The sequence below is a fragment of the Panulirus ornatus genome, chromosome 37 (assembly GCF_036320965.1).
Source record: "Panulirus ornatus isolate Po-2019 chromosome 37, ASM3632096v1, whole genome shotgun sequence".
Classification (NCBI taxonomy): Eukaryota; Metazoa; Arthropoda; class Malacostraca; order Decapoda; family Palinuridae; genus Panulirus; species Panulirus ornatus.
In genome coordinates, this window is record NC_092260.1 from 13,231,618 (window position 1) to 13,245,513 (window position 13,896).

The 13,896-nt window shown below is 43.3% G+C and overlaps 2 protein-coding genes across 5 annotated transcripts in view; one reads left to right on the forward strand and one right to left on the reverse strand.

The window, feature by feature from the left end:
• Positions 1-13,896, forward strand: part of LOC139760512 (normal mucosa of esophagus-specific gene 1 protein-like) — a 686,022-nt gene that overhangs the window by 253,817 nt on the left and 418,309 nt on the right. For both annotated transcript variants that reach the window (XM_071683807.1, XM_071683806.1), the window contains exon 4: positions 3,160-3,217. In XM_071683807.1, the coding sequence (XP_071539908.1) occupies positions 3,160-3,217 (58 nt within the window). The remainder of the gene's footprint in view (positions 1-3,159; positions 3,218-13,896) is intronic.
• msi (RNA-binding protein musashi) overlaps positions 1-13,896 on the reverse strand; it is a 214,517-nt gene that overhangs the window by 54,538 nt on the left and 146,083 nt on the right. The window lies entirely within an intron of this gene.

The following is a 13,896-nucleotide window of genomic DNA, read 5'->3' on the forward strand; positions in this document are numbered from 1 at the left end:
TTGATGATGGAGTAATCTCTGGAACTTTCTGGCGGCCACAATTTGGCCATGACAAGAAGAGAAAGTAATCCTTTGGCAGATCTAAATCTACACACACCGTGGCCGCCACTCTTGGTTACTTCTAACGGCGAGAATTACTGTTAGCTTGTGGGGAAACGGCAGCCTCACTGTTACAAAATTATCGTTTTACTGCACAGTATACTTCCTAACATGTATATTTTTCATCTCAGTGGGCGAAGGTTCTGGGAGCACTGAGGAATGTGTTGAAAGAGAGATCGTAATCTGGGAGGGCAAAAATGGGTATGTTTGACGGTATAGTAGTCCCGACATTAATATACTTGATGGGCTAGAGAGGCTGTGCGGAGGACGGTGGGTGTGTTGAATATGAAATGTTTGGGGATAATATGTAGCGTGAGGAGGTTTGATCGAGTATGTAAGGAAATGGTAAGAGAGAGGTGTGGTAATAAAAAGCGTGTGGTTGAGAGAGCTAAAGAGGATGTGCTGAAATAGATTGGACATATGGAGAGAATGAGTGAGGAGGATGACAAAGAGGATATATGTGTCACTAGTGAGGAAAGAGGAGAACGGGGAGACCAGATTGGAAAAGGAAAAATGGGGTGAAAAAGATTTTGAGCGATTGGGTTTGAATATTCTAGGTGAAAGGCGCGCACGGGATAATTGATTTGGAACGATGTGATATACAGGGGTCGACGTGCTGTAATTGGACTGAGCCAGGCATGTGAAGCTTCCGGGGTAAGCCATGGAAAGGTGCATGGGGCCTGGCTGGGTTGATGTTAGTCTCGGTAAGGTTGCCGGTTGGGCTTTCTGTCCAAAGTGTTCTTCTGACATTCTTGCTCTCCTGTCAGATTTCATTGTTCGATACTTGTTTTAAAAGCCTCCGGTTAAGGATCCCTTATATGGTATCATTCTCAAAGCTTTCATCCGTCTGGATCCCAAGCGCCCTTCTCTTTACCAGCCATACCCACTAAAGTCATCCCCCCTCCCCAAGCACCCACTATCCCACCACTGCACTGTCTGGCTCCCCATCGCGTGCTCCGCCCGTCCGTTAAGCATGCTAGGGGTGCCCCTTGGTGCTATTCCTGGCTACAGGAGATAAACCCATAAACGGTGTTGTAAATGTTAGGAAGCTTCAGGGTAACCTAGGTAAACATTACCTCCCGTTTTCTTCCATATGCAGTCGTCTCCCAGGAGCCATATTGGAATCGAGAACAACATCAATGGTGTACATTTTTCTTGCATGATCCATTTTGGATTCTGTCTTATAGTTTAACTGATATAACACTGCCCGTCCTTTTAAACTTCATCAAGCATAAATTATCCAGAATTTCGTTAAATTCAGCCTTGAAACGAATATAACAAATGCTGCAGAGACTTAGGAACTCTGTCCCTCAATAAAGCGGTATTTATGCTATACCAAGTTGCGTCTCCTATCTTTACATGCGATCGAGTCGTCAACCTAAGTAGAATAAATGGCGTGTTAATTGACTGGACTCTCATTCTGCACTCAACTCTCTCACACGCGCGTGCTGGGACCCTCTCCCTAGGGATTATGTCTGGGATTTAATATGCAAATGAGCTAAAGCTGAGAGAAAGTTTAGAATTAAGAATTATTTGGGGATTGAAAACTTTCCCTTGCTATTAACTGGAATATATTTTCATGGTTGTCTAACATACTACAAGGGTTGGACCGAAGTATTTTTCAAGTCAATCGCATAATCTTTTTTCTTTTACACTAGCAGCACACGGGAATACTACCGATATAACTTAGCGTTGAAAGTCTTTTATCATCCATGTTGGAAGTGTTGGTTTTACTTTTAAAGTAGTTAAACTATAGGGTTAATTAATCTCACTATGTCCTCACAACAGGCACCATGCAACTAGTCTCTTTTTATATATTTCTGTCTTCACGTTCTTTGACTTACTCGACCTCTTCTCATTGTGGATGGCTGAATTTGAAAGTGAATTACGGTAAGAGGGAGGATTGTAGGGAATAGTATGTGGAGGAGGAAGTTGGGTTCACCTGCTTTCACGCTCTTTCTCCCCCTCTCCTAGTACAGGAAGTCTCTCTTTTTTTTTTTTTCTAACTCATGTAGGGCCTGATCTCGAATACACCTTTTTGGAATTGAAGTCTTTAACATTGAAAAGAAAAATAACAGGTATTTGTATTTCAAGATACAGTATTTTTTTTTTTTTTCATTTTTATAAAATGTTCTGAATACAGTCATGATACATGAAAGTTGACACTGAAATAGGTACAGATTACAAAAGTATCACATTGACACACACACGCACGCATATATATATATATATATATATATATATATATATATATATATATATATATATATATATATATGTATATATATATGTATATATATATATATATATATATATATATATATATATATATATATATATATATATATATATATATATATATATATATCTTTTCTTTTAAACTATTTGCCATTTCCCGCGTTGGCGAGGTAGCGTTAAGAACAGAGGACTGGGCCTTTTTTGGAATATCCTCACCTGGCCCCCTCTGTTCCTTCTTTTGGAAAATTAAAAAAGAAAAAAAAAAAAAAAAACGAGAGGGGAGGATTTCCAGCCCCCCGCTCCCTCCCTTTTAGTCGCCTTCTACGACACGCAGGGAATACGTGGGAAGTATTCTTAATCCCCTATCCCCAGGGATAATATATATATATATATATATATATATATATATATATATATATATATATATATATATATATATATATATATATATATATATATAATGCTTATCCCTGGGGATAGGGGAGAAAGAATACTTCCCACGTATTCCCTGCGAGTCGTAGAAGGCGACTAAAAGGGGAGGGAGCGGGGGGCTGGAAATTCTCCCCTCTCTTTTTCAATTTTCCAAAAAAAGGAATAGAGAGGTGGGCCAAGGAGAATATTCCCTCTAAGGCTCAGTCCTCTGTCCTTAGTGCTACCTCGCTAACGCGGGAAATGGCGAATATGTGTGTGGAAAAAAGTGTGTGTATATATATATATATATATATATATATATATATATATATATATATATATATATATATATATAGATATAATGCTCTGGGGAAGTGTGCCGACACTGAATTGCATTTGTCTGTCCCGCAGGCTGAACCGCAAGGACCTCTTCCGTTGGGACAAGATCGACGTCACACGCCCACAGAAGGTAAGTACCCCGTCTCAAGTCTTGCTAGTTTGGGCCCGAGTTCCGCGGAGTTTGGGCCCCACGCCTAACTTTCATCTTTGGGGAGGCCTAAAGTGGTTTTAATTATCCATCGTCACAATCTGGAGGTGACTTGGGTACAGTGAATTATTCCGACCACTGTCTTGTTATGTCATCTGGTGATCCCTAGTCTGATCCTACGTGCTTTAAAGTTAATACGCGATTTCATTCTTTGTTGCGTGGATAATACATGAACGTATCTTCCCTCGCTCCGCTTATGACTTCTGCCGGTGAAGTGGTCGGATAATTTTTGATAATGAAAATAACCCTCGCCTGTCCTCTGGAGGTGTAGCCTACTGTTACACTTGGGTGAATGTCTCCAGCTTTTTCTCCGTTACACATCCAGTTTACTTCAATTTAGCTTCTCTGTTGCAGTCGTTACGTATATCAACCTAAGACGTAGCTATCCACAGACAACAACATATTCTTAACTGGACCCATGACTTGGAACGGTATCACCTTCTCTTGAGGTGAAAGCACGACAGATCACGACAATTCTAGCTGCTGCCTACGACAGCTACGACTATTCCTACATGTCTCGAGCTGAGCCAACGACAGATGAAGACGATTCCCGAGTGCCATTTGTTGTCAGCGAGAGTGGAATTCAGCGCCTCCAGCAGATGAGCCTCGCACATATAGTACAGATGCTAGATGGGTTGCGAAACCAGGCGCCTTTGTGTCCTAGGCACCACCCGTTCACTCTAGGTTAGGTTCTTAGTAACAGTTCGATATGGTTTGCAGGATAACATTTGAATGCACTTTCGATTTTATAACCATTTATACAGTTATTCAGAGAGCTTTCGTTGTTGCTGTAATAAGAAAAATATTCCCTTCGGATCATTCATGCACATTCGCAAGTTCGTTATTTTTTCAGACTGATAGCACAGTAAACTTGACTGACGTTTGAATTTAAAACCTCAAGCTGTAAGTCTCAGATGCTGCTGGTATCTGTAAGGGGAATAATGACGGTTTGTCCTTTACCTTTATAATACGATTCACTTCAGCTGGTATCTGTAAAGGGAATATTGACAGTTTGTCTTTACCTTTAAAATACGATTCACTTCTTCAAGTAAACTTTTATCGTAATGTACCGTAGCGTTTCCCTAACAAGGATGAAATTGTTGGTCGGATAACATTTTATGTGTAAACCTAAGAAATAAGTTTTCACCTCATAACTGATGATCATTCCCTTCTTTCCATACTTAAACATAACCGCATCAATTCACGTAACGTAGTAAAAGAAAATTACTAAAGGACGTCAGAAAGCTTCAAATAATACTATAATCTTGAGACATGCTATTTTCAGTTTAATTTGACAAAAAATGTGAGGTAATCTTCCTGCCTCCTTTTGGTACGACAACGTTGCAGGGGATACAGACCTGTCTCCCCTCTCGTGACGTCATTCAAGGCGTTGGCTGTGATGACGTCAGTTGGCTTTTTCTCTTATTTACAACTCGTCGCATGAAAGGGTAGTAGCAGGGAGCGAACATATTACTGCGTTTGTTCACTCATATTTGTTGTTCGGAATGTTTGAGGCACATTAAAGGTTTCAAATGTTTGATTTTCATGTGACCCCACGGTAGAATACTGATATGGCGTAAATTAAAGAATGACACGTTAAGTCACTGTTATTCTAACATCGACCACTCTCTAAGTATTGTCCCTCAACATTCATTTCGTATCATCTGAGGTGTACCGGCCGACTGGGGTACTGAAGCAGTAAAGAGGCCATTAGCCTGTGATATACGTTCGACATGTATGCCAAAAGTTCTAGCTCTCTGACCATCAAACAGTTGATAGCTATTAAATCCTCTAAGTTTAATCATCATGAAGTTCTGAATCCTTCTCATTATGTTATACCAGTCTTCCTCCTCCTCATCATCATCATCACCATCCACTAGCCCAATGAAGCTGACATCCGACGATTTGCCCCGTCATCATCATCCCTTAACTTGCGTGGCACATAAGTTACTGGCCTGAACCCTGGCCTGAGGTACGGTCTTCAGTGTAATTATCTCCCTATGTCACATTATTAGCGTACCTAAGCTCTGATGTACGAACGAGAAAACTTTGTTTTTGAATAACAATAATAAAAATAATAATAATAATAATAATGATAATAATAATAATAAAAATAATAATAATAGTAATAATGAAATATTGTAAACATGAACTTTAGAAATGATAAGAATTCGGAGGGCTGAGTCCCTTTGATAAAAAAGCGCCATATATATATATATATATATATATATATATACATATATATATATATATATATATATATATATATATATATATATATATATTAACTCCGCCTGCATATGGTTACACCACGAATGAGCCACATCGGCAAGGCTGTATCATAAATGGACGGAAAAGATCACAGTTTCGTCGAAGAACCCGCCCCATAGGAGTCCATCATTTTCCTTCAAGTGTGAGCGTAGCCTCGAGGCTGCAAAAGCCCCATAAATATGTCCTGGAGCTGTATAGTGAAATGAAACTATATACAGAGACCATACTAGCGGCCGTAGTCTTCACAGTTACTTGACGTCCCTCCTCCAACCCACTCGGAACTGTTTTATGTTACGGTCGCCAGGCATCAGTAGCTCCACCATTGATTAACATTAATATGTTCGACGAGGATATTCCCGCTAAGGCTCAGTCCTCAGTTCTTAACGCTACCTCGCTAACGCGGGAAGTGGCGAATATGAATGAAAAAAAAAATCGACGAATAGAATATTATCAGCAGTAGCAGCAGTGACAGCTACGAATAAAACAAGATGCAACAGTAACAGCAGCGGCATCAGTACTCGCGGCCGGAATAAACCAGCTACATGAGTAACGGTAGCCTTAACAACGGTGACCAGTGACAGCTTCACCAAATAACAGCGGCAACAGTAGCTAGGAGAGTAGTCGCACCCATTCTTGATTCCGAGTTGCCAGAGATGGGAAGTGCGAGTGCTGAGACTTAACCTAGACCTTTGAACTTTACGGATACCTGCCTGCCGGGATCAAAGCGAGCCTTATATAACATTCGTTTATTTTCCATGTGTTCGATAACGGTAGGTGACTTGCGTTTATTGCAGTAGCTAAGAGGGCTTGCATAACACTGCTGGGGTCTGTGTATGTCGTGAGGGGCGTATATCGGAGATCTCTGTAATCTGTATTAGGTTTACGGAAACTGAACATCACTTAAAAGTCCAAAGGAAAAACTGATAATGCATTAATTGCACGGCTTGTGAAGCAAGTTGTGGTAGGCAACGATGACAAAGGCACCAGGTGTCAGAATTACCAACCACAGCCACCCAGGGCTGACACTGTTGATATCTTAGATAATATGTTTTGTATTCATTCATACTGCCTAAAATAAAGTTAACTACATTTTGTGAACTTGGTGATGTGGTGAAACGGTGGTGTTTGTCTGTATGGTAACACATAAGCGTGTTACGCGTGCTGGTCCAGGCGGGACCGGTTGACCCACGTCTACCAACCCCCACCTGAGGCCTACCCTGGAAACCTGCGCCACCTAGTGTGTACTTAAGTCCATTTTGGTAGTATACTCGTTACCAGAGAACACTGCAATAGAGACGTCTTAAAAAACATCGGTGTTAGTGTATATATATATAAATATATATATATATATATATTTTTTTTTTTTTTTTTTTTTTTTTTTTATACTATTCGCCATTTCCCGGCTTTTGCGGGGTACGTTAAAAACCGGAGGCCGGGGCCTTGGAGGGAAAATCTCACCTGGCCCCCTCTCTGTTCCTTCTTTTGGAAAATTAAAAAAAAAATGAGAGGGGAGGATTTCCAGCCACCCGCTCCCTCCCCTTTTAGTCGCCTTCTACGGCACGCAGGGAATACGTGGGAAGTATTCTTTCTCCCCCTATCCCCAGGGATATATATATATATATATAATATATATATATATATATATATATATATATTTTTTTTTTTTTTTTTTTTTTTTTTTCCAAAAGAAGGAACAGAGAGAGGGCCAGGTGAGATATTCCTCAAAGGCCCAGTCCTCTGTTCTAACGCTACCCTCGCATCGCGGGAAATAGCGAATAGTATGGAAAAAAAAAAATATATATATATATATATTCAAAGGAGCAAATGGGAACTTCAGTGAAGGGCGCAAATGGGGAGGTGATAACAAGTAGTGGTGATGTGAGAAAGAGATGGAGTGAGTTTTTTGAAGGTTTGTTGAATGTGTTTGATGATAAGAGTGGCAGATATAGGGTGTTTTGGTCGAGGTGGTGTGCAAAGTGAGAGGGTTAGGGAAAATGATTTGGTAAACAGAGAAGAGGTAGTAAAAGCTTTGCGGAAGATGAAAGCCGGCAAGGCAGCAGGTTTGAATGGTATTGCAGTGGAATTTATTAAAAAAGGGGGTGACTGTATTATTGACTGGTTGGTAAGGTTATTTAATGTATGTATGACTCATGGTGAGGTGCCTGAGGATTGGCGGAATGCGTGCACAGTGCCATTGTACAAAGACAAAGGGGATAAGAGTGAGTGCTCAAATTACAGAGGTAAAAGTTTGTTGAGTATTCCTGGTAAATTATATGGGAGGGTATTGATTGAGAGGGTGAAGGCATGTACAGAGCATCAGATTGGGGAAGAGCAGTGTGGTTTCAGAAGTGGTAGAGGATGTGTGGATCAGGTGTTTGCTTTGAAGAATGTATGTGAGAAATACTTAGAAAAGCAAATGGATTTGTATGTAGCATTTATGGATCTGGAGAAGGCATATGATAGAGTTGATAGAGATGCTCTGTGGAAGGTATTAAGAATATATGGTGTGGGAGGCAAGTTGTTAGAAGCAGTGAAAAGTTTTTATCGAGGTTGTAAGGCATGTGTACGTGTAGGAAGAGAGGAAAGTGATTGGTTCTCAGTGAATGTAGGTTTGCGGCAGGGGTGTGTGATGTCTCCATGGTTGTTTAATTTGTTTATGGATGGGGTTGTTAGGGAGGTGAATGCAAGAGTTTTGGAAAGAGGGGCAAGTATGAAGTCTGTTGTGGATGAGAGAGCTTGGGAAGTGAGTCAGTTGTTGTTCGCTGATGATACAGCGCTGGTGGCTGATTCATGTGAGAAACTGCAGAAGCTGGTGACTGAGTTTGGTAAAGTGTGTGAAAGAAGAAAGTTAAGAGTAAATGTGAATAAGAGCAAGGTTAATAACCTTGCTCTTATTCACATTTACAGTAGGGTTGAGGGTCAAGTCAATTGGGAGGTAAGTTTGAATGGAGAAAAACTGGAGGAAGTAAAGTGTTTTAGATATCTGGGAGTGGATCTGGCAGCGGATGGAACCATGGAAGTGGAAGTGGATCATAGGGTGGGGGAGGGGGCGAAAATCCTGGGAGCCTTGAAGAATGTGTGGAAGTCGAGAACATTATCTCGGAAAGCAAAAATGGGTATGTTTGAAGGAATAGTGGTTCCAACAATGTTGTATGGTTGCGAGGCGTGGGCTATGGATAGAGTTGTGCGCAGGAGGGTGGATGTGCTGGAAATGAGATGTTTGAGGACAATGTGTGGTGTGAGGTGGTTTGATCGAGTAAGTAACGTAAGGGTAAGAGAGATGTGTGGAAATATAAAGAGCGTGGTTGAGAGAGCAGAAGAGGGTGTTTTGAAATGGTTTGGGCACATGGAGAGAATGAGTGAGGAAAGATTGACCAAGAGGATATATGTGTCGGAGGTGGAGGGAACGAGGAGAAGTGGGAGACCAAATTGGAGGTGGAAAGATGGAGTGAAAAAGATTTTGTGTGGTCGGGGCCTGAACATGCAGGAGGGTGAAAGGAGGGCAAGGAATAGAGTGAATTGGATCGATGTGGTATACCGGGGTTGACGTGCTGTCAGTGGATTGAATCAGGGCATGTGAAGCGTCTGGGGTAAACCATGGAAAGCTGTGTAGGTATGTATATTTGCGTGTGTGGACGTGTATGTATATACATGTGTATGGGGGTGGGTTGGGCCATTTCAAACTTCGCCATTTCCCGTGTTAGCGAGGTAGCGTTAAGAACAGAGGACTGGGCCTTTGAGGGAATATCCTCACCTGGCCCCCTTCTCTGTTCCTTCTTTTGGAAAATCAAAAAAAAAAAAAAAAAAAAAAAGAGAGGGGAGGATTTCCGGCCCCCCGCTCCCTCCCCTTTTAGTCGCCATCTATGACACGCAGGGAATACGTGGGAAGTATTCTTTCTCCCCTATCCCCAGGGATAATTATTTATTTATTCATTCTGCTTTGTCGCCGTCTCCCGCGTTTGCAGGTAAAAACTAACTATATCCCTGCACATGAAACAAGTTATGGTCAGCCTTAATATACCGTTCATTAGACTGGCTGACAACCGCAAACGTTGAGTTCACCATTCTGAGGACATCATTAATTGCTTATTGCCAAAAGTGAAAGATAAACTACACAAAAACTAGTGGGTCAGCACTCAAGCAGTTTACAACCTCAGAGTGCCTTCACACAGACAAATATGACATGGGACAGTAAGACAACAGAATATGTGACTCAAGTGTACACCAAAGGTATTCAACTTAGGAAAAAAAAAGATGAAGTGGAACAGATGAGGTCAAGGGAGCAAGTCTCACGAGGTCGACAGGAGGAAAAAAATTTTGAAATATAACCTCGGGAGTTGGTGATGTTACCAAAGATGGCGGCCAGATAGTGGAACTAAAGAGGATAAAATAGTGGTGGTGTTAGTGTTGTTGTTAGTGGTGCTGGAGGTGGCGGGGGTAATAGTGTTACTGAGGTGGTTCCTTTATGGTGGAAGTTCAAGTAATGACAGGTGATGGTGCTGGCAGCGATGGCGGATGGTGGTGGTTATGGCAGTAGTGTTGGTGATGATAACTGTAGGTGATAATGAAGAAAGTGAAAAGAAGGGCGTTGGTTGTGGTACATGATGTAACTGCCTAGATGAGTGAAGTTGTGGTTTACCTGAAGTCTGTGGCATTTCAGTTTGGTGATGTGTGGGTGCTGTTATCAGAAGTGGTGACGGTATATACGTGGCAAGTGATGGTCTGTTTAGCTTTCAAGGTGGTGGTTTTAGTCTGGGATTGTTTCTCGTTGTTGAACTCTATCCTTTTTATTCATAGTTCGGTAATACTAGGGAGCAGGTACCAGTAGGATGCTTGGAGACGGAGTCCGTGGTTCATATTCTGCTGCAAAGCAGGTACCAAATATTCTTTGGTCACCATGCCACAAGGCGCCACACACATCATGCTGCAATTACTTACATAGATAGTTAAATACAAATCTGTTCATGTTCATCATCAGTCACTCTTATTAATGTTGTAAGTGTTCCTTGCTACTTGGGGTGCCAAGTCATGTCTTCCCAGGTTAAAGCCTTCTTTTTTTTACAAGTTCACAAGGTCACAAATGTTCTGCAACACTCATAAACTCCCAGCAAGTTCTTTCTTACTCCGTTGAAACAAGTATTTTCCACAACTCTCCCGAGTATTTCGGTACCATCCGCCCCGACTCCCATCCCATCTTTCAATACGGGCAGTAGGCTGGCAGGGAGGTTGTCCGAATGCCTCGCTGCCTCTACCACTGGAGTCGAACCCTCGGTTGTAAAGATGACACCGGTCTTTACACTTCTTGAGGTCCATTGTTGCTCTGGTTAGTTTGAGAAAACTGTGAGACTCGGGCAGTTTAGGATGAATATCGTAACTCCAGTCTTATAAGGTTTTCCTGTGAAATAAGTTCACCCTTTAACTGATGGGTTCAAAACTGGAACTATTGTGTCACTTCCGTCACAGAAATGGACAGAAAATAAAGTCATGATGGAGATCATCACGGGGGAGAAAAAAATCAACCCCAGAGGATATGCGACCGAGATGTTGAGGTCAATGTGGAGCCGACGCGAAATAGTTGTCAGGGAGCCAGAGTGTGGATATAGCCCGGGTCTGTCCATCATTTTTCACCTGTGTGACGACGCTCCTAAAAGGGGTCTCCACAGTCACTGTCTCGACATTTCTCACTGTGGGAGGCCTGGGAGATGCATCCATGGGATAGCCGGAGCGGTTAGTGAGTCAGGGTGGTGTCAGCACTTGGGAGTCGTCGGTGGTCATAAAGATGATAAGAACCGTTTCTCATTTTCCGGTTGAGTGTCAGGTAAAGATGGAAGTTCGTGGGCATTGGTGGAACTAGTTTGATCGTAGGAGAAAAAAAAAAGTGGATGAAAAATGCCTTCAAATACCTACAACGAAATTCTGATGAGAGGCATGTTCAGCGCGGAGCGCTTACCGTAAGAGAAAGCACTAACGAGGACTTAAAGAGAGTTTGGGAAAGGGCAGGGCTAGCGCGTAGCCCTCAACCCTTGGAAAATCTGAAGGTACGAAAGTTAGAAAGACCGAGTCTCTTGAGTTATACTGTCAAGCGTTATATGCAAGATGACGAAACTGTATGCTTGCGGAGTGAATGTAAGAAGGCTACATGTGGGTGTTGAAGAAAGAAAAGGCAAGAACTTGGTGCTAAAGGAGTGGAACATGACAGTCACCGAAGTGCTGGATCACTGCGCGGTCGTCACTAGCCCCCCGATACCCAGGCGGGTAGTAAAGCTAATACCTCCCTTGTTGGTGGCTTCCTACCACTTACTACCTAGAGAGAGAGAGAGAGAGAGAGAGAGAGAGAGAGAGAGAGAGAGAGAGAGAGAGAGAGGGGGGGGTGAAGAGAGGGAATTAGTGAGTGTAAAGGAGGAAAGACGTGGGGGAGAAGAGAGGGAAACGGAGGGGGTGGGGGTCAGGATATATAAGACAATGCGGGCTATTCTTTCAAGGCCATGTTTGGTGGCCCAGCATTTGGTTTCCTTAATATAACATTAACTTTCCATCAGGTAAACAGAGTCGAACACAAACCCGACAAAAACTGCACAAACAGCTTGTTTATCATAATGCAACGTGGGCAGAACAGACGTCAATATTTAAGAGGCCGTGTAGCGGCGGCGGGAGGAGTGGAGAGGCCAGCTTGTGTGGAGGTCCCCGGGTTGGGTCGTGGGTTCACCTCGGTCTCGGGTTTCTGGCCCCCGACCACAGGCGGCGTCACCTGATTCCCTCCACCGCCAGCCTCACCGCGTCTCCAGCCTGCCACCCACCCTCCTCCTCCTTCCTCCTCACCACCTCCAGAGCCCCGCTGTCATGTCTAGTGAGCCACATTCTAGCCTTATGGATCATGCTAGCATCCTCCCGTCATCCTAGACTACTTTAACATTACGATTTTCTCTATCACGATGGCATCTTCTCCAAAATCCTTGCCATCGTATCACTCATTTAACATCAATGTGTCCACATAGGATTGTCGATCTAATCACCCTTTGCCATTCTAACTTCCTGTCATGCCATGTTTTCTGCTTGCTCGTTTCAGTTCCATTCGCATAACCACGCTAGTATCCATCTTGCTTGTCATGTCAGACTTCGCTAGTCACGCTAGGCTCCTGTCACGCCACCAGGATGCAATCAAGCCTTTCGTCACACACATCTGAAGTCTCCCGTTGTCCCGACTCGGTGGAGCCCCCAGGGTCATGCGACGTACAGCTTATCTCCATCCTAAACTTGCAGACCTTCCACACCTGTGGATGCAACTGTACATCCAGATTTTCCCTGGCCATCGACTAGCAGCAGCCTTCAGGAGTATAATGAACACTTGAAATTAGTCCCCAGCATTGCCAGTAGTTTCTGGAAACGGCTCTTTGAACGGATCTTTGGAAGTGTGCCATGAAATTGCTCCATAACTGGTTCCATGAGCTGCTCACTGGAACAGATATATGCAACTGTTCTCTTGATCAGGCGTCTGGAGCTAGCGCTTCTGCCTTACGCCGGCGCCAGGAACGAATCTTTTAAACTACCCCTAGAACGGCCAGTCTTACAACTAATGAGCCTTGGTTGAACCACTCGCCTTCTTATGACTTTCTGAAACCTTTAGAGGTTACATGTGTTCTCAGTTTCAGACACTGATACTCTAAATAGTGGTGTTTTGTCACTGATTGAACGCTTAATAAGTTATGCCTTGTTTTGCTTTTTTCACCAGGCTTTCTAGACTCCGCTCCTTCCTCCTCTTTTAATCCCTGTACCTTAACCTCTCCTGCTCCTCCTACTTGCTGTGGACCACGTCCTCAACCTTTCTCTACAGCCTCCCGAGAGAAGACCTCTCAACCTTTTTTGCCTTCTTACGCCCTGACCCGCCGCTTACTCCTAAAAACCCGAGTCCTCATTAAGAAAACACCCGTCTATAACTCTCCTGTGTGTAGTGGTGGGTGAAGGGGAAAGAAGAGAGGAGTGAGGGTGAGTAGTTAAGAGCAGGTGCGTCAATGAGTGGATGGATGAGAACGAATGAGTCAAGCTGAGCTAGGGAGAGGGGAGCAGCAAGCTAGGCAGAGGGGCTCGCGCGTGCACAACTTGTAAACAAGAGCTGCGGCGGCGTCAGGCTCCCTCACCCTTCCTTGCCCTAAGACACCACTCAGTCCTTCACCCTCCGTCATTGCCGCTTCCCGCATCTTCCACTTCTCTCACCTTCCCTCACTGCTACTTCCAACATACCCATCCACCCCCCTCCATCCCCCACTGCCGCTTCCAACACCTCTTGTTCTGCACCATTGCCACTTTCAACACCTCTCACCTTCCTCGCTCTC